This window comes from Melitaea cinxia, chromosome 12, assembly GCF_905220565.1.
Source record: "Melitaea cinxia chromosome 12, ilMelCinx1.1, whole genome shotgun sequence".
In the NCBI taxonomy this organism is placed as follows: Eukaryota; Metazoa; Arthropoda; class Insecta; order Lepidoptera; family Nymphalidae; genus Melitaea; species Melitaea cinxia.
This window is the reverse complement of record NC_059405.1, coordinates 10,594,180-10,615,477: the sequence shown is the minus strand read 5'-3', so window position 1 is coordinate 10,615,477 and position 21,298 is coordinate 10,594,180. Positions and strand designations below refer to the sequence as shown.

At 32.6% G+C, this 21,298-nt stretch overlaps 1 protein-coding gene across 1 annotated transcript; it reads left to right on the top strand.

Annotated features, from left to right (window-relative positions):
* The first annotated feature begins 12,467 nt into the window (after positions 1–12,467).
* On the top strand, positions 12,468–15,738 carry LOC123658579. Its single transcript, XM_045593954.1, has 5 exons — positions 12,468–12,586; positions 13,279–13,438; positions 14,379–14,509; positions 14,971–15,123; positions 15,432–15,738. The coding sequence occupies exons 1-5, from the start codon at positions 12,526–12,528 to the stop codon at positions 15,566–15,568; spliced, it is 642 nt and encodes a 213-aa protein (XP_045449910.1). The 5' UTR covers positions 12,468–12,525; the 3' UTR covers positions 15,569–15,738.
* Positions 15,739–21,298: the final 5,560 nt, after the last annotated feature.

Sequence of the window (21,298 nt, the reverse complement as noted above, 5' to 3'; positions counted from 1 at the left end):
CTAATTGTAAGCTATTACCATAGTTTATCCGTCTGCAACACCAGAAGCATCCCAAAATGCATTCCTGATCCTATCTACGATTCCCGCTAGGTGCTCTGATCACTTTACTGACCAACATGAACACAACACTGCTTGAAAGCAGTATTATTTAGCTGTGATCTTCTGAAACCCGCTGAGTTTGAAAGATTCTTCACTCGTGCTCCGCTTTCATTGGTCTTTGCGTGATAATATATAAACTATAGCCTTCCTCGATAAATGGGCTATCTAAAACTTAAAGAATTTTTCATATCGGACCAGTAGTTTCTGAAATTAGCGCGTTCAAGAAAACAAACAAACAACTCTTCGGCTTAACAATATTAGTATAGATTAATTATCATGGTCGAATTTTGACCACTGGGTGACCACTAGTGGTATTAATAATATGAATAACAAAATTTGGTTGTTTTCTTAGCGGTCAAATAATTGATTTAGTATTTTTAGGTAACGCTAATAATATATTGGATTTCGTACAGAACTACAAACATTAGCGACGAAAGAAATTTCAACAATTTGAAAAAACAACAAACCTACCTACCGTCTTTTTTGTTAAAGGCACATAGTCTTGCACCGTAAGTATGAGACAAAAAAGATGAAGATACCTTGCCAGATAACACGAAATTACAAAGATAGGTTATGTCATTCAAGAGAGCCCTGCCAGCGTCACCAGCTGAGACACTCACAATATCTTTAAGATGTTGTGGTGGGATGCCGTCTATGCCGCTAGCAGAGCCATTTGTGAACGACATAATTGCAGCATAGGTGTCTTCATTTTTAACCTATAAAACATGATTGAATAAAGGTGGACTTGGGAGCAAGGACGCCGGATTCGGTAAGGGATACTTTTCGCCTAAGGTTTCTAGTGTTTTATTATCAAAGGGTGCGAGTGTATCACTAGAGAAAAGAATGCGAGCTGCATTATTAAGATCTCCATCCATTCCTTTATTTTCAATAATTTTACTAGAATCAGAATATAAAGGTCGTGGGTTTTTAGGAATGATAATCAGAATATCTAACAAGCTATTCTGTTTTAGTTTGGTTGATAAAGAACCATTTTTGGTTTTATCTACATGTAAAAATTTGTAGGAAAACAAAAAAAGATTTTGCCAGGCCGAATCAGTGTTTAAAATGCATTTTTTTAATCACAGATGATAGAGATCTAGCTAGAGACATCCTCGTTCCTCTAGGAACTCGTTTAACAAGCGGGATATTTTGGTGACATTTCAAAATAAATTATTCAAATGGAACCGAATTATTATACATACATTTCCTCATTTACATTCATTCAGTCTTTTGTAAATGTCTTCTAATGGTGCCAAAATAGCACAGATAATGTCAACAGACGGAGAAATATACGAATAATTAATTTTAGGTTCAAGATAATAAGCTACAAAACAAAAAAAAATTGGTAAAAATCGCTTCCACTTAAACATAAACACTGAAATTATTAATGTTTTATATACATTTAAGGTGTGCTAAAATTAAGGAATTTTAAATCAATTATTTTATTTTATTACATGTTATTACGTTTAATGTTAAAATATTTAGATAAAATGTGACAGAAAATATTAAATAGAAGCATCAATAAACATTCAATCTTTACAGCCTAAGTTTCCTACTGTGTACTACACCCATAAAAGTTTGTTATTTAATAGGTATCCCATCACAAAAATATATAACATTGTTTTATTTTACGACAAAGTAGAAATCAACACAGATTACATAATACAAAATAAACAAATGTTACTTACCTCATCACCAAAAAAACTATAATCTAGAAATAAAAATACGGCGCCATCTACCGGATATCTGTGCAACTTAGATGCCAAACCGCCATCTATTAGGATTTTATAGAACTAACCGATAAATACACACACACTAAAGTCGTATGTTAAGTCACAACAAATTTATTTTTATGGCATTTATTAAAAAAAAAAAAAAAACTAGTGTCCTTTAGACCACTGTAACTGTCTGCACTATGTCTTAGATATACGAAGCATAACTGACTATGAGAGAAAGAGAGAAAAAATTGTGCTCGACCTCTCTTGCTCCGTTCACTTCGCCCGATTAAAATGTTAATAACTAACAATGAAAATATTGTAACATTATTAATAATAATAATAATAAAGCTTTATTTATTCCATACATATCTGAATTACAAAAGATTTAAATATAATGGTACTGGAAGAATCAGTAAAAATATCAAAACATCATAGGTAATCATTGTAGCTATATATGAAAAATTTGATTTTTCACTATTACTTATGTAACCAATCAATACATTCAGTTCATATCTGCAAATAATAATGTATAATAATAACAATATATTGTTATTATTATACATTATTCACATTAATCCTCACCATAACCATCAATACTTTACCAATCAGCTACATATAATTACCAAACAGTTATATACTTTAACAACCAGTTATATTATTATATAGTAGAAATATTAATACTGTCACTGACATTTGGTTTTTACAATTTCTCATACAAATTAATCAATATATCCAACCAGTTCATGTTTTTATGTTTTTTTTTTGTTTTTATACAAATCATATATTTTAAAAGCAATTTTTTACTAACCATTGATACCAGTACAACTAACAAGCAGAGCAATAACAATAACATATCAACTATCACTACTTTTACAAATCAATTATAAATAATTACAACTCAGTTATATAAATTTACAATAAATTTCAATATATACTATATTTTTTAGTAAATAGATTTTGCGATTGCCTTTTACAAATTTACATTCCGTTCATTAGTATTTTTTTTTTCATTTAGCAACTATCCACTATGTATATAAATTATGTATGGACCCCCTTCGGGTAAAAGCCTCCTCCAAAAAATGCTAAAATTCTTTCATCTTTGCTACATCAATCCAGTTTTTGTCTGTATTTCTTTGGAGGGTTATGGTCAAACTCTCCCTCGGTGACCGGCCGTACTGGGAGATATAGATGAGGAGGGCTTGTCTGTGGCGGCTATATTGTATTTTGTTGCGATGGTCTTGGTTGTTGTTTGTGGGTGTTAAAGTTAATCTTTATTTTTGTATAAATAAGTCCTTATTGTTGGCAGGTTTATTTTTCTTTAGTGGTTGTTTTTTTGTTTGTTTTCCTCTTTGGTGGTTGATAGTAGGAAGTTCTGGAGATTCAGATAGGGTTCTCTTATTTGTATATTGGTTTGAGGTGTTTTTAATGTTGTCCAGTACAATCAGTTTATCATATTTAATAAATGCTGTTTTACCCAAGTCTCTTTCTATTTTAAGTTGGGTTCGTAACTCTTTGCGCTTGTTTCTGACCTCCAGTGTAAAGTCCTCTTTTATATAATAATTTGTGTTGCGTAAACATTTTCCGTTTTTCAGAATTTTTAATTTTAGGCCCATTGTACTAAATGATATTATGACGGGTCTAACCTTATTGCCTTTTTTCCCTGCTCTTCTAACATCTTCTATGTTGTTGCTGGTGTACTGAACGTCGAAGTATGTATTTATTATCTTAATTATTCTATCCTCTAATTCATAATAGGATTTTTCATCTTCTTCCACTCCGAACATGACCAAGTTCTTTCGTCTGATATGTTTCTCAAAATTATTTGTTATGGCACGCAGTTCCTGAATTTTTCCCTCAATAACTTCATTTTTTTCTTGTAATTGTTTAAATTTCTCATTAATATTCTTATTGATTGTATTTATCAAGCCTTCTTTCATTTCTAACATTTCGGCTTTTTGTTGTCGTATGTCTTGTTGCATGTTTTCTAAAATCTTTTTTATTTCTTCCATCTTGGATTGGGTTAATTACAATAATCGATATTTATTTTAGTAAACAAAGTTTCTCAAACAGAAAACAAAATAATATATTTTTTTTTAACATTATTACACATATTTTATTACTTTGGCATAAACAAAAAAAAATCTAACTATGCAACTCACACTTGACGTAACGTCACGGATCAGTTCTTACAAACAAGTGGGAAAAAATATGTTTATGCTAGGTTTAATTAAAAAATTGTAAGTTTTTTATTTATTGTTTTATCAACTTATATGAATCTGTTTTCTCACAAAATATTTGAATATGAATGTGTTGTTTATAGTATAAACACAATTAATTTCAAAATTACTTAATTTTATGCGTTTTCTTAGTTATTCGAAGGTTTGTTCAAAGTGAATATTAAATTTTTAGTGTTAAGCGCTTATTATTTATTATTTTGTTTATGAGAATGATGACAGATTATAAAATAGTAGGTAAATAATGTCCGCTATAAGGAAGATTTCAAATCCAATTAGGTAGTATATGAGAAAAAATTAGTAACTTCGACCGCTGTCATTGAATTAATGGGCTTATGAGTGTATTCTAGTCAAAAATTTTCTCTCCTCTGTTATTGATAGATCATCGTTTCCTTCTTTTTTCGTATGTTTTTTTTTTTATATAATATTATAGTTTCTATCATCATATCACGTTACTTGCTCCGCATAATTTCCTCTTTATTTTATTTTCCGTTAAACCGATTGCCTAGAAGGGAATGCTCTTTAACCGATAAGAACTGCGATCGCATATACTTCCTCTATGTTTTTTTTTTTTTATTATTTATATTTTTTTATTTTCATTATGTGGTATTATAAGGACTCCTAGCCGAGTTATGTATTTCTAAATTTTAATTGTTCCTATATAATTCAATCACCTGATCTGTTACGCTGCCTAAGAACCGTGATAGAATAAATAAAAAAGTTAAACAGGCTCCTAATAATGATAGTTTAAAGTTTACACATGAGTGATATATAGGAATTACTGTACTGACCTACTGTTTACTCGCAAAACTATATGAAGGATCCTTGATTAATGAAGCTGGTTCTGATTTTTAAAAAAAAATCGAAAAAGCAGTAAGAAACATTGCTTATACTTGCAATAAGGTGGAAAAATCTATGAATCTTCTTTCCAGAGACCATCTTATTTCTCATGCTAATTCTACAAATAAATGTTTTTGCGAAATAACACGATCTTCCGCCTCTCTTTTACTCTGGATCCTGGAGAGATAAAGATGATTATCGTGTCTCTGGAAGATGACTCTGCCGCTAAAGTTGAGAAACTTATGTTAGTTTCTTCTCTTGAGACAATCAATATTTTATCTGGTTCCAATTTGGAATCCGTGCTGGAAGATCACCGGAGGACGTAGTTAGTGAGATAACTAACATGTTAATGTCTGGTATGGAGGGTAAACGAAAACTTCTTTTAATTTACCTAGACTTGCCAAGGCTTTTGACACGGTTGCTGTCGGTAGGTGTGAGTGGCATATCTCTTATGCTCTTTGTTGTGTACTCTCCGATGCAATGGCTATACTCTTTATTAATTACCGACCGAAAGCAAAGGGTCAAAATCGCTCAGATACCCAGTAATATTGTACCCATCTCGTACTTGGTGCCACAGTGCAGCATTCTTGGTACCACGCTTTTTCTACTTTGCATAAACGAACTGTGTCGGATGAATATCCCACCGAGAAAATTGTTTTGAAATTGCTTTCGCAGATGACACTGCTTTAATGTTTGATGGTAGTGCGTGAAAGGATATTTATGAAGCTGCACAGCGAGGATTTGATAGTGTATTGGCATGGTTAAAAAATAATCCTGATAAACTAACATGATGCTAATTGCAACTAAGACTAAGTACCTAGCTTTCTCCGCATCTAAAAAAAGGTTTACCATCTTCTGGCACCATTCGAGCTCACGTTTTTCCCGTCCTTTAGGGAGTGAATATTATCAGACACTTAGAGGTCATTATTGACTGTACGTTTTACTTTCAAACATCATATTATACTTATATCTTATACTATTAAACGAGCAATTCTTTTATATATATAATCTGAATCTCGGAAACGGCTCCAACGATTTTCATGAAATTTAGTATGTAGGGAATTTCAGGGAAGATAAATAAATCTAGCTAGGATTTATTTTTAGGAAATGTCGTTTTATCCCAGTTTTTAGACAATGAAAAAATACCGTTAGAACACGAAGGTAAATTTCGCAACTGTCAGTAAAATTGTAATAACTCAGGTGGGAAATCGACCGTTTGCGATCAAAAAGACCATGACCATCCTCGTTCGATTATTTTTTCTTTTTTTTTTTGTATTTAATTATTTATAACTAAATTATCGCTTAATCGCTAAAAATGCAATTAGTATGTATAACAAAGTTATATATATATATAGGTCATTATCTATGTTTTCAGACTTTTCAACAGCTGTCGGACAGATATATCGTCAATTTCGAATAGCGATTAATTTAAAAACATAATTATGGCTCAACAGAATTTAATTTGAATTTCACAATCTTTTTTTTTTTTTGATCTATTTGAAGTTAAATAAACTATTGTAATTTATTCATAGAATATAGTTGAAAAAAAGCTAATGCATAACAAAAACTTAACGATCAACGAATTTAACTATAATGTTCTATTTTTAGTGGTCCGTACCCATAGGATAAAACGGGACCTTATTACTAAGACTCTGCTATCCATCCGTCCGTGCATCCGTCTGTTCGTCTGTCCAGGCTTTATCTTAGGAACCGTGATAGTTGAAATTTTCACAGATGATGCATTTCTATTACCGCTATAAAATACTAAAAAACAAAATAAAATAATGATTATTTAAGGGGGCTCCCATACAGCAAAAGACTTTTTAAACCGTATTTATAGATCGTGGTACGGAACCCTTGACGGATCTTTGAATTTAACAAAATGGTAATTTCAGATATGGGCACATAAGTTTATGAATTTAATTTTTTTAATTGCATTAGAAAAAATTGAGCTTTTTCTACTATTATTTGTAAAAGCTTTTCTTTGAGAACAAGTTAACAAAACTATAAACCCAAGAGTATACGGAATTCCAATTCAACAAATAAAACAAAATGTTTTCATTAAGATTTAACTATGTGGTATGTGATAATGATATACGTCTCTAGCGCTAGATAATTTCTCCATGTTACATATAAAAAAACCACGTCTTAATTTCGAACTTAATGTTATTGAAATAGTGTTCAATGTATTTTTATATTTTTGCCTGTTTTTGTGGAATGGAATGTAAAATTCACATTATCCACACCAAATTTTAATTAGGAAAAAACCAAATAGTAGAAGTATAAAAGCTTATTTGGGAAGAATTTTAGTCAGAGTTGACAAATTCATTACTCAGTCATGGGTTCTTTATTGTACATAGCAATTATTGCAATACAGTTCACAGTTAGCTTAGCATCGTGTAAGTTACCTTATTACGGTTAATACATTTTATTTAAATATTTATACGCTATAAGCCAAACTATTTTTCAAAAATATTCTTTTTTAAATTAACGGAATAAAATAATAATCTTGTTATATATAATTTATTACAGCGAGTATTCCAGTTAAATGTCTTTTCCGTGATGGCAATTATTCGAACTCGTTTGATGTTATTACAACCGATCCCATAAACATTGATCACAATGGCTGGATATTTCAAACAGACGCTATCAAGCTTATGGGGATGGATAACGCCATATTAGATGATTTAGCGTAAGTCTTACTGAAACGTAATTAATTAAAAAGTATAATATTAACAATAAATTTCCGACGGTAACGCTATTTCATTGCGGCATATTTTGTGTAGATCTTTTACCTACAAAGTAATATAAAATAATACAACTACTAACTACTAAATAGTAATAAAAAAACTAAACGATAACGACTTTAACGATAAGATAACAATCTTGGACTGAAAGAATACTTTCTTTAAATTAAAAATGAGAAATTAAAAACGTTGCATACTTACAGTCAATAAATTAAAATTGTTAAGCCTTAGTGATAAAAATGAAACTGATTTTTAATCTGTGACACGGCACGTCAGTGTTACCCTCCCCTTTATTGCAGTTATAGGTATAACATAAAAGGAAAGCTTTAGTGAAATAAAGATAAGATAATAAGATAAAGTGAAGTAAGAAAAATTTTAATAATAATTGTCTTTATTTTTCCAGAATTAACTTTGATACTAAAGTTGCGGAGATTACCTTTCATACGGATATAATCGTGACATATAATTACAAAACGGATGGAACACTTTTTAAAAAGCCTATTAAGGGAGAAGGATTCGCTGAAGTACCATTAAGTGAGATTTAGAAAGAAGTACTATTAATTTACTAACGTTATTGTTCTTAAAGAACTATTATATGGTAACGTTTTGTTTTATAAATATTCAAACTTACGTTATACAATCATCTGTTATCGCCTCATACCAGGCCCGCCGCTAGCCGTGTCGTCGCCGGCGTGCAATACCGATTATGCCGCCCAACGACTATCTATCGAAATCTTCTATAAACTTTCTTGTATCCAAACTGTCTAAAATTTCATGTTCAATTGAAACTATAGCTAAATAACTTAGTCTTTGCTGAAGCATTGTTGATCTTAAATAATTTTTGATAATTTTTAATTTCGAAAAGGATCTTTCACCAGATGCAACTGAAACTGGCAGTGTAAGTAATATTCTTAGCGCTATTGCTGTGTTCGGAAATGTTGAAATTAAGTCATTGGTAAAAAAATATTGTAATAAGGTTTGTGGATCATTAGACTGGTTTTCTGTAAAATGCAACTTTAGTGCAATGATTTCATGAAATAAACCAATACCGTCAATGTCTGATTCACTACTTGAATTATCTTTAAGTTTCAGATTTAAATCTTTCATTAACTCATCATTGGAATAATTTAATAAGTTATTGCTAAAAAAGCCAAATACGTCATCATCATCACTTCAGCCTATGCAGTCCACTGCTGAACATAGGCCTCCCCAAGCTCGCGCCAGACATCCCGGTTTTCCGCAATCCTCATCCAGCCTACACCAGCAATCTTACGTAAATCGTCGGTCCAATGGGCCGGAGGACGTTCTACGCTGCATTTGCCAAGATGCGGTCTCCACTCCAGGACCCGGTCCTGCGACACAAGATGACCAGCCCACTGCCACTTCAACTTGCTAATTCTGTGGGCTATGTCGGTTACTTTCGTTCTCTCGTGGATAAACTTTTCTAATCCTATCTTTGAGAGAAACCCCAAGCATAGCCCGTTCCATTGCACGATGCGCGACTTTAGCCGACACGTTGGGAGGACTCGTTTAGGCCGGCCAGCATGTGGCCTAACTCATCGAACGGCTCCGCAAAGATGACAATATCGTCAGCGAAACGAAGGTGAGAGATGAATTCACCGTTGACGTTAATGCCTCGTTCTCCCCAATCTAAGGTCTTAAAGACATCCTCCAGCGCAGTGGTAAACAGTTTCGGTGATATTACTTCTCCCTGTCTTACCCCACGCCGGAGGGAAATAGGTCCTGTTCTCTGGTCCTGGACATGAACGGTCATCGTCGCCGCGTCGTACATACATTTCAGTATCTCGATATATCGCCAGTCGATATGACATCTCTGCCGAGAGTCCAGGACAGCCCAGGTCCCGACAGAGTCGAATGCTTTCTCGTAGTCCACAAATACCATACACAGCGGTTGATTATATTCTTCTGTCTTTTGAATAATCTGCCGAACAATATAGATGTGGTCCACGGTGCTGTAGCCATTTCGAAACACAGCCTGCTCTGGTGGTTGGAATTCGTCGAGTTTTCTGGCGAGACGATTCGTAACAACCCTCGAAAACAGCTTATAGACGTGGCTCAGAAGTGAGATCGGTCTGTAATTCTTCAACAGAGACTTATCGCCTCTCTTAAAGAACAGCACCACCACACTCCTGGACCACGCCTCCGGTGTGGTACCTCGGTGGATGAAGGCGTTAAAGAGTCTTGCCAAGGCTTTTAGGACAGGTCGCCCTGCGGCTTTAAGGAGCTCAGTGGTAACTCCGTCATCCCCCGGGCCCTCCCGTTTTAAAGCTGGCCGAGCGCTGCACTAATGTCGCTCTCTTCGAAGTCCGGGATACTCTCCGAATAATGGCGCAACAATGGTGCGCTGGATCTTCGGTGTCCCAAGTCGCAGGCTTGCGTGCCAAATTTTTTTGGTGTTTCCTCTGTGATTGCTCCGCCACTTTGTAATCTTTTTCTCAATTATGATTATGAAAAATTACAAAAAATTATAAAATGCCTATTGGTCGCGCGACTCGCGCGCGCTGACCGGCTAGCCAGCTGCGGACTAGGCGCCCCAATTTGGTATCCTATACGCGCTCTCTAAGTAGGAGTCGACCGGCCAGGGACAGTGACAGGACAGGTACAATGACTAGAATTAGGTATGAGTCGCTCGTTTTGCCGCCCCCTGGGCGTGCCGCCCGTGTGCGGTGCACGCTTTGCACGCCCGCTTACGGCGGCCCTGCCTCATACAGTATCAAATATGTCATTTTTTTTAATTTTACAGGAAATGTTCAAATCAATATGAATATGCCTTTTGAAATTATTGAAAAGGATGGTAACAAATATTTCAATCTTAAGGATTTCGACATTTTATACACTATAAGAGACAAGGCTGAATTCACGTTCTCAAATCTTTATTATGGAAACAAAGAAGAAAGTGAGTTTCATTTTTTTTATATAGTTTAAATTTAATCAGTACAATATATATATTTTATCAGATCTAATAACGTCCTTTAATTTAGCTTAGTTCTTGTGAAATTGCTGTTTTGCATTTAACTTAAAATTTTCCTACTACACATATAACGACTTTACTTCTGCCTGTATATACTTACAATTATCTTAATAAACTTAGTGTTAGATTGACTTTCATTGAATTTGGTATATCTCAGCACCTATATGTACACAATACAATATTTATATTTATATGGAACCAATTTTTTTAATGCCGAATTGTGTTTGTTACAGTTTTAAAAATGTTTTTTTTTTTTCTCTATTTTAATTATTGTGCTTTACTTTCAGGTGACAAAATGCATTCTCTAATGAATGAAAATTGGAAAGAATACACAACTGAATTCGGAATTTTCTTTTTCACTGAATTTGGTGCCAGTATTTTCAAGGTCTTTAAAAACTATGGTCTCAACACTCCTCTTAAAAATTTCTCTTCATGCTAAAGAAACCAATTTTAATTTTATTTTGTATGTATGGTGTATTTTATATCTAAAATTATTGGGTATTGTGTAAAATTTTAAAAATAAATACAAGAAGCATAAGTAGCATTTTAGATACAAGGCTATTATAATTTGCAAAAATAATAATTTGCCACCACTCTTTGGCATTGGACCCTCTAAGTATCCTTCCATCCGTTATCACCCCATCATGAGTATTGATCACCTCAACTGTCATTATTAATTCAGGCACTAAAACAGGTCGCTTCACACAGATTTTCACATAATTTTGCTAAATTCTGGAGATAAACGAACAAGCCAAATATAAAAATAGGTAGCCCCGCGAGCATAGGGGGCTGTAGTGATCCTAAGGGGATTGCCAACTTGCTAAAAAATAATTTTAAAGTGTTATCGCCCCTGGAACTTGCGTCACGAGTGATTGATGTTGAGACCATTACGACTATACCTATAAGTTTTTTCTGCTAAGCAGGTAGAAGCTACTATTAAGAAAATGAACAGAGGTAGGTATGCGGGGATCCATCATTATAGTGTACTAGTAACGTTTTATTCATTATGTTAAAACACATTCTTACCTACCAGCTGACATAATGAAAACAGTGGTGATCCCCTTAGTTAAGAATAAGACCGGAGATATTTCTGATAAAAATAACAACAGGCCAATATCTCTGGCTACAGTATTTGCTAAGGTGTTGGACAGTCTGATAGACCCAAATTTGGATCGATGTTTAAATATACACGACGTCGATTTTAATAAATATTTTTATCTAATAAGAGTACGCTACATGTACCTACTTGTTATTTTTTTAACTTTACTATTAAGAGATATTGCAAAATTATTGTTACTAGTGGTAGCCCACTTTCGCCACAATTTAACTAAAAAAAAAATTAAAAAATAATGAAAATAAAGAACCTTTTTTTTAGTTTTTCAATTTGACTACATACTTTGTCAATCAAGAAAATAGTATACTTAATATGCGTGTGTATGACAGACAGATATACAGAGAGACTTCAGACAAAAATTGTAAAAAATGTTATTTTGGTATATGTACCGTGTATACATGCATATGCATTTAGTAAAAAGCGGTTATTTTAATATTACAAGCAGACACTCCAATTTTATATATTTGTATAGAATGTTTTATTCTATTATCAGTTCGATGAAGGTCAATAGGTTCGAATACTAAAAGTATGTGGATAATAATGATATATACGTATCTAGCGCTATGTAATTTCTCGTAGGTATGTATAAAAAACCACGTCTAAATTTCGAACTTGGTGGTATTGAAATAGTGTTCAATGTCTCTTTGTATTTTTGCACGTGGAAAGGTCGTTTATTTACACTATCTGCGATAAATTTTAACTAAGAAAAAACCAAGTAGTAGAAGTATAAAAGCTTTGTTGAGAGGAATTCAGTCACAGTTGACTAATTCTTTATTCAGTTATGGGTTCTTTATTGTACTTAGCAATTATTGCAATACAGTTCACAATTAGCTTGGCATCATGTAAGTACTTTATAACAGTTATTACATATTACTTTATTATTTATACGATATAAACAATTTTTTTTTCTCAAAAACATGCTTTTGTAAAATGATTATCTATACTAATATTATAAAGCTGAAGAGTTTGTTTGTTTGTTTGTTTATTTGCTTGAACTACTGGTCCAATTTTAGAAAACGCTAAAACCAATAGGAGCGGAACACCAATGAAGTATATTTCAAAATCGTGTTTTTTTTTTCTTTTGAGAGCTTCCGCTGTGTGTGCTACGTAAACAATTAAAGTTTCCCAATAAATCATGTATGGCAAAATTGTTGCCTTTTAAAAGTTCTTTAAAAAAGCCTCACTATAACCTTTTTTATGCGAATCAAATTTGTTCAAAAATAATGCATTATTTGTGAAGGTGTTTTTACATGATATTTATCTTTATCCAAATATATACGTTATTCATAGCGAGTATTTAATTTAAAACAAAATTACCCTTTACGTCATTCGATTTCAATGAACATCTTAGGACATATCGCAGCATCGTAGCAAAATAATGATCAAGTAAAAGAAACAAATATAAGTGATAGTCCATCAAGTAATAAGTCATCTACCAAGAAAGGCTATGGGCTTTTTTCCTCAAATTAACGCGTGTGAAACCGCTCGGCACAGCTAGTATAAAATAAAAATATTTTTATTAAAATTATTACAGGGAGTATCCCAATGAAATGTTTTTTCCGTGACAGTAAGTCCTTGAACTCATTTAATAATATTACAATCAATTCCTTAAACGTCAATCACGATGGCTGGATACTTCAAGCAAACGATATCAAGTTTTTAGGGATGGACAACGCCATATTAGATGATTTTGGGTAAGTCTTACAAAAACGTAAATAATTAATTAGCATCTATTTACTTTTTAATACGTGAAGCAAAAATTTTGTACCCCTTTTTACGAAAATTGGGCGGATGGAGCAGTATGAATTTTCGCACACTAATTTATATAGTTTATATAGAGAAGGAGTGCGGAATACTAATTTTTTAAATTAGGAAAAAAAATACACCACATCCGTAAAAAAACATTACACATACTACCATGTATTTGACAAACACGCATATATACTCTTTTGTTTAATGTCCAAACTTATAATTTAAATTAATTACGTTTGAGTTTCGGCCACTGAGCGACTACTAGTTAACAATGGATTCCCGGCGGTGACATTATTTTATTGCATCATATTTTGCGTACAACTACTACCTAATAAATAATAATAATACTAAACGACAACGACTTTAAGGATAATGTAACGATAACCTTTAATTAATAGATTACTTTCTTTTAATTAAAAATGTGACAATTAAGAGCGTTACCTACTTATAGTCAATAAATTCAAACTGTGTTAGTCCTTAGTGATAAAAATAAATAGATATTAATGCAAATGATAACGGAATAACATAAAATGAGAAAAAGTTGAAATAATAACAAATTGTCTTCATATTTCTAGATTCAATTTGATGACCCGTTGGCGCAACGTTTGACGCACTGGCTGTTACGCCAGCGGTCGCGGGTTCGATTCCCGTTCACGACAGACATTTATATCGACCATATAGATATTAGTCGTGGTCTGGGCGTTGTGTTTGTGTATTGTATGTGTTTCCGGACCCCCAGCACAGGAGAAAATCCTAGTGGGGGATCCGTTGAGTGTGTAGCGTTTATTAAAAAAATGTATAACATAAAAGCAAAGCTTTCTTATTTAAAATTGTCATAAAGTTGAAGTGAGATAAATTTGAATAATAACTTAATTTTTCCAGAATCAATTTTGACACTAAAGTTGCGCAAATTACATTCCATACGGATATGGTCGTTACATATAATTATAAATCGGACGGAACACTTTTTTCAAAGCCTATTATGGGAGAAGGATTCACTGAAGTACCAATAAGTAAGATTTACAATGAGTACTATTAATTTACTAACGTTATTGTTTTAAAATAACTATTATACGATAACGTTTTGTTTTATAAACATTCGAACTTATGTTACACAATCATCTGTTATCGCCCCCGCTGTGTGGTTACGGCAGTAAAGAATATAGCCACTCCCTCTCTTCCCGTGGGTGTTGTAAGAGGAGACTAAGGGAAAGCACAGTTCCACTACCACCTTGGAACTTAAAAAGCCTACCGATGACGGGATTATCATCCAACTGCTAGCCTTGACATACACAGGCCGAAGAAGGGCAGCAGCGTCTTCGGTGCGACAAAGCCAGCGGTGACTATGAGCAGCACACATGAACTTGTGGAGGCCTATGTCCAGCAGTAGAATGCGATAGGCTGAAGTGATGACGATGACGATGATGTTATCGCCTCATATAGTAATATGTCATTTTTTTTTTTAATTTTACAGAAAATGTTCAAATGAATATGAATATGACTTTTGAAGTTATCGAAAAGGATGGTAAAAAATATATCAATCCAAAGGATTTCGAAGTTTCGTACAATATAAAAGACAAGGCCGAATTCACGTTCTCAAATCTTTATTATGGAGACAAAGAACAAAGTGAGTTTAATTTTTTATTATATAGTTTAAAATTAATCAGCATACAAGGCGTTTGTCGAAGACGTTAGGTTTACATTAAGCACGCATTTTTTCTTTTTCGAGAAAATGTTTTTATATTAGGTTCCTGTGTCCCCCAGCTGGGGCAGAAGGCATCCACAGTGCATCTCCATCCCGAGCGGTCCTGAGTGTCTCGCTTGATCTTGATTTAATATTAATTATATACCACAATTTTTAAATACATAATTGTGTTTGTTACATTTTTCTTGATGATTTTTTTATCTATTTAAATTATTGTGCTTTACTTTCAGGTGACACAATGCATTCTCTCATGAATGAAAATTGGAGATATATCACAACTGAATATGGAAAGTTCTTTTTTGCTGAATTTGGCGCAAATCTTTTTATAGTGTTTAAAAACTATGCTCTCGATTTCTCTTTGTGCTAAAGAAAGCAATTCCGTTCAATTTTATTTTCTCTGTGTGGTGTATTTAATATTGAAATATTACTAAAAAATCAAAATCAACAAATGCTTTAAATTATTGTGTATTCCATATTTTTTTTATAAATAAATATACTATACATATGTAGCATTTTGGATAAAAGGCTTTTATTAGCTACCGTTGTTTGGCATTGAACTCTATCCTTCCATCCGTTATCACCTCATCATGAGTATTGATCACCTTAAATATTATCATGAATTCAGCCATGAAAAATTTTCAGATTTATCAAAAGATATAAAAAGAGACATCGATGTAAGTGATAAAATTGCTTGAGTCCGAAAATTTTAGTCACAAGCTAAATTAAAAAAATTCTAAAGATCTTTTCCAAGGTGGAGTCAGTTTTGTTGGTTTGGTGGGTCGTTGAAGATATTGATTAATATTGGAGCTTAAAACAGACAAAAAATATGATGGCATTATGAAAATTTTGTAGAATTAAGTTTCCAGTTATGTCCACAATATTTAAACTTTACAAAGAAACACATACTTTATTGTACACAATAATCATACCTACATTATAAAGAATAAAAACCAAAAATGTGCAAAAGGCAGTGCTATCGCTTAAAAAAAGCGATGTCTTCCAGACAACTTTTTTGTTTGAACATAATAATGAGGTGTTCCAATAATAAAAAGTAATTAACTACATCTATCAACACGCATTTTATATAAGTATACAAAGACAGAAAAAAAATATTATGGGGTAATAAATGTCGTGTTAGTCGGTTATTAATTTTCTTATCACCAGAATCAATCAGAACAAATAATAGGATAAAAGAAAATATATCAGTAATCGTAACTGCAATGATCACTTTTCAGTCTTGATAAGGTGATCAACCGTGCTGTCATCACTAGAGCGACATGGAGCGCTTCATTTTAACTACTTTTACATAAAAAGTTGTTGGCTTATGACTTGTGAGTATGCCAGATAAAGTTGCTTTTATGGATAATATTTTGTATTATACTCATGATACATACATATACACCTGATAGCGATCGTTACTCATAGTAGGGAATATATCTATCAACTCGCAGTGGAATAGCGTGGTTGATTAAGTTCCGATCCTTCTCTACATAGAAGAGACCTTTTCCAGCAGTGGGATGTTACAAGTTGAATCGTTCAATTATTTAATAACAGTCAAAAGTGAAACTACAATATATTCGAAATGTACATTCTGAAGAGAAGAATTGGCTAAAAGTACGCAGTTACTGTTTTATTAAAGTAACTACAATGGTAATACATTAATATACTCATGAACTGAAGTATATACTTTAACAATGAAATTTGTTTTTAATCATCATTACAGCCCATACAGTCCACTGCTGGACATAGGCCTCCACAAGTTTACGCCAAAAATAACGTGAAGTCATGTGTTTTGCCCATAGTCACCACGCTGGGCAGGCGGGTTGGTGACCGCAGTACTGGCTTTGTCGCGCCGAAGACGCTGCTGCCCGTCTTCGGCCTGTGTATTGTTTTTAATATAAATTTTAAATATATTTTTTGGCAATTGTAAAATCGATTGTGAAATTTTGTTATACATGGGAACCATAACCTAGAAGGGAGACGTTAACTTTGCACAGTCGTGTGTACACTGTTATTATTACTATTTATATCAAAACAATCAATATTCTAGTACATACATATAAATAAGATAATATACATTTAAATACATTAAAATAAATCTTAATATTTTTAGTCCTATAATATCGATTTATTTTATTTTAATTTGAAAATTATTGTTATTCTAGTCAATAAATAATTAAATAATGTTCAGTTGTAAATAATATATCTAATATTATAATGATGTAAAACATAGCTGTCGTGTGGGAGATAAACAAGGTTATCTGAATAAAATGGAGGTTTCCGTAAAAAAATATTTTCAATTGATAAACGATTAACTATTGTAAATGCTTAAATAATTCGTCAGTAACTTTTTTTTAAGATTCAATTGGTCCGGTTCATGTTACTAAGGTTCATCAAAATACGTACATTAAACTATTTATTAATCAGTTGTAATACACGATCATAAGAGAAATACACTTCTTCTACATATTAATACGTGAAGCAAAAACTGTTTACTTTTTACGAAAATTGCGCTAACGGAGGAGTATGAAGTTTCGAACACTTATCTATGTATATAAAAATCAATGTTTGTCTGAATGTGCATGAGCCCACGAAAGTTTCTGAGTTGGTACGCCAAAAAAAAATAGTAAAAAAAGCGTAGCAACGCGCGCAGGGCACAGCTAGTATAGTTTATACAGAGAAGGAGTGCAAAATGCTATTTTTTTTATTATGAATAAATAATTGTGTTTGCTCGCAAACGAAAAAAAAAACCGACTTCAATTACATCGACGAGTAATACAACGTAGATCGACGAAAAAGTTGTCAAGTAACTACGCGTTATCAAAGATTACTCAAAAAGTAGTAATCAGATTTCGATAAAATTTATATGTGATCACATGATAAATATCAGCTTTTGATTAAATTAAAAATTATCAAAATCGGTACACCCAGTAAAAAGTTATTGCGGATTTTCAAGAGTTTCCCTCGATTTCTCTGGGATCCCATCATTAAATCCTAGTTTTGTTATCATGGTACCAAACTAGGAATATCCCCTTTCCAACAAAAAAAGAATTATCAAAATCGGTACATCCAGTAGAAAGTTATGCGGTATAATACAACGTAGGTCGACGAAAAAAAGCGTCAAGTAAAAACGCATTATTAGATATTACTCGAAAAGTAGTTGTTAGATCTCAAATAAATTTAAATGAGACCAATTGGCACACTCTACCTTTCGATTAAAAAATTTTTTGTCGAAATCGGTCCACACGGTCAAAAGTTCTGATGTAACATACATAAAAAAAAAATACAGTCGAACTGAGAACCTCCTCCTTTTTTGGAAGTCGGTTAAAAATACATTAAATCATTAAATAATTGTGTTTGCAGGCAAACGAAGAAAAACCGACTTCAATTATATCGTCAAGTAATACAACGTAGGTAGACAAAAAAATTGTCAAGTAAATACGCATTATCAAAGATTACTCCAAGGGTTGTAATCAGATATCGATGAAATTTAAATGTGACCACATGATAAACATCGGCTTTCGATTAAATTTAAAATCATCAAAATCGGTAACCCAGTAAAAGTAATGCGGATTTTCGAGAGTTTCCCTCGATTTCTCTGGGATCCCGTTATCAGATCCTAGTTTCCTTAACATGGTACAAAACTAGGGATATCTCCTTTCCAACAAAAAAAGAATTATCAAAATCGGTTCATAAAAGACGGAGTTATCCCCCGAACATACATAAAAAAAATATTTATATGGTCGAATTGAGTAACCTCTTCCATTTTTTTGAAGTGGGTTAAAAAACATTAAACACACTACCATGTATTTGACATATATATACTCTTTTGTTTAATATTCAAACTTATAATTTATATTAATTAAACTTATATTACCACTAGTTAAATTTAAATTAATAAATTACATCTAAAAATATATTGAAACACGCGTGAAAATTAGTCTTGATTCTCCAATTTTGTCAGTAAGATACCATTTCTTTTAATTAAGCCTATCAATCGTTTAATTGTTTTTAAGCTGTAATCTCGACCACATTTTGGACATTACCTTTTATATCTACATTAAATACGTTAAATAATTTTTCATTACAAATAACAATATTTATATTTATTATTTTGAATATACATAGTTCAAAAAATCATACTTTGTTACTTTGAATGTTATCATTCAAAGTCATGTTATTCACATCATAAATATCTACACACAGTTTATAAATGACCAAATTCAGCTTCCAAACCTTTTTACTTTTTTACTTTTTTCAGTGGTACTAACTAGCCTTACGTGGTCGGACGATTATTAATTGAAGTTAGTAATTAGACGTGATTTGCTCTGTCACTATATAATCGTACCTTAACCAATACGTAAATCGTATCTTAATTTTTATACAATTTATTCAGTCATCGAAATCACTTCAACTGTCGCATAAATATTTCAATGACGATACATTTTGTTTAAGCAGTGTTATATAAAAAGTACTGTGATGTGACTATGCAAACCATAATATGTAGATGTAAAAGTACGGTGTTTTAATTTACCTAATATGTCCTCACATACGCACACTACTTCAATTGTAATAATTTAAAATTAACAGCAATTATGCAATAAAATATGTTGGTACAAAGGCGATCTTATCACTAAAAAACTATACTTTCAGATAACCTTTGGGCATAGAGCACATAATAGCAACAACGATAAGTATACAAATATAGATATGTAAAAAAGATAATAGTGTCTATCTATTTTTCTGTGATGTTATTGCCAAATTCCGAGAAGTTACGTTGCAATCATACTTAGGTATAGTATTAAGTAATAATTAGAATAAAAAATAAAATAATAACTAAACGCCTCGTGTTAAACAGTCCCTACTAGTGTTAACACTACTTGGTATACCTACGTAACCAACTACCGCTTGATGGCAAGGGGGAATTTAGATCGTCAGATCTTTGACAAGTGTAACTGTGCTTTTTTGTTTTTTTTCTGTTTCCGTAAACTTATATCCGATCTAAAACATAAGTATTTAATGAGAGTCGAACTCAAAATTGAATAATGCGTTGTTCTCGACTTCACCGACGAAAAATTTAGATCTATATGGGTGCCAAGTTCTGTGTTCCATCGGGTATCATGTAATTCAAACTCAAGTTGTGATTCGCCTATTTTTTACGTAGAGGCTATATTATATTTGCAAGTAAGTGTAGTTGCTGATTCTACTGGACTTATTCTGTTAGTTTGGTTATATGGTTTGTTGTTAAAAAAAAGTTTACCCATATCTTGATCTTATTCAAAATATGTATGAGTAAAAACATTGTTTTGTCTATTACTGGTTTATACTCTCAACTAGGCTGATTCCAAGGCGAAGCAAACTACAATTATGTGTTATTTTGAATTTAAGGAAATATTAACTTCAGTTTATTGTATTTTTAATCGACTTCAAAAAAGGAGGAGGTTTCTCAATTCGACTGTATGTATATATCAATACATATTATAAAACAAAGTCCTTCCCGCTGTCTGTCCATATGTATGCTTAGATCTTTAAAACTACGCAACGGATTTTGATGCTTTTTTAAATGAATACAGTGTTTCAAGGGGAAGGTTTACAGGTATGTATAATACATGCATAATATAGTAGAGAAACACTGATAATTTTAGGGTTTTTAATGTGATGTCGTAAATACACACAATTTTTTGCGCTTAAATTGCAAACGCTGGCTGAACCCTACGAGATAGATCAAAATTTTTTTTTTTTTTTAAATATATAGACTAGCGCTTGACTGCGATTTCACCTGAAGTCAAGTGAAGATGCAGCCTAAGGTGGTGCGCGCTTGCCTAGAAGATGCCTATTCACTCTTGATTTAAAGATACCCAAGTTATAGTTCGTTGGAAAAACGGAAGCCGGAAGGGCATTCCAAATTTTTGCGGTGCGTATTAGGAACGAGGAAGCAAATCGTTTAGTGCGAGATCGTAGGATTTCAACCACATAGCGGTGCAGATTCATGCGATGCCTTGCGGTTCGGTGGTAGAAAGGTGATGGTGGAACCAAATTGTATAGTTCTAGAGCACACTCTCCGAAATATAACCTGTAAAATACCGACAAACAGGCA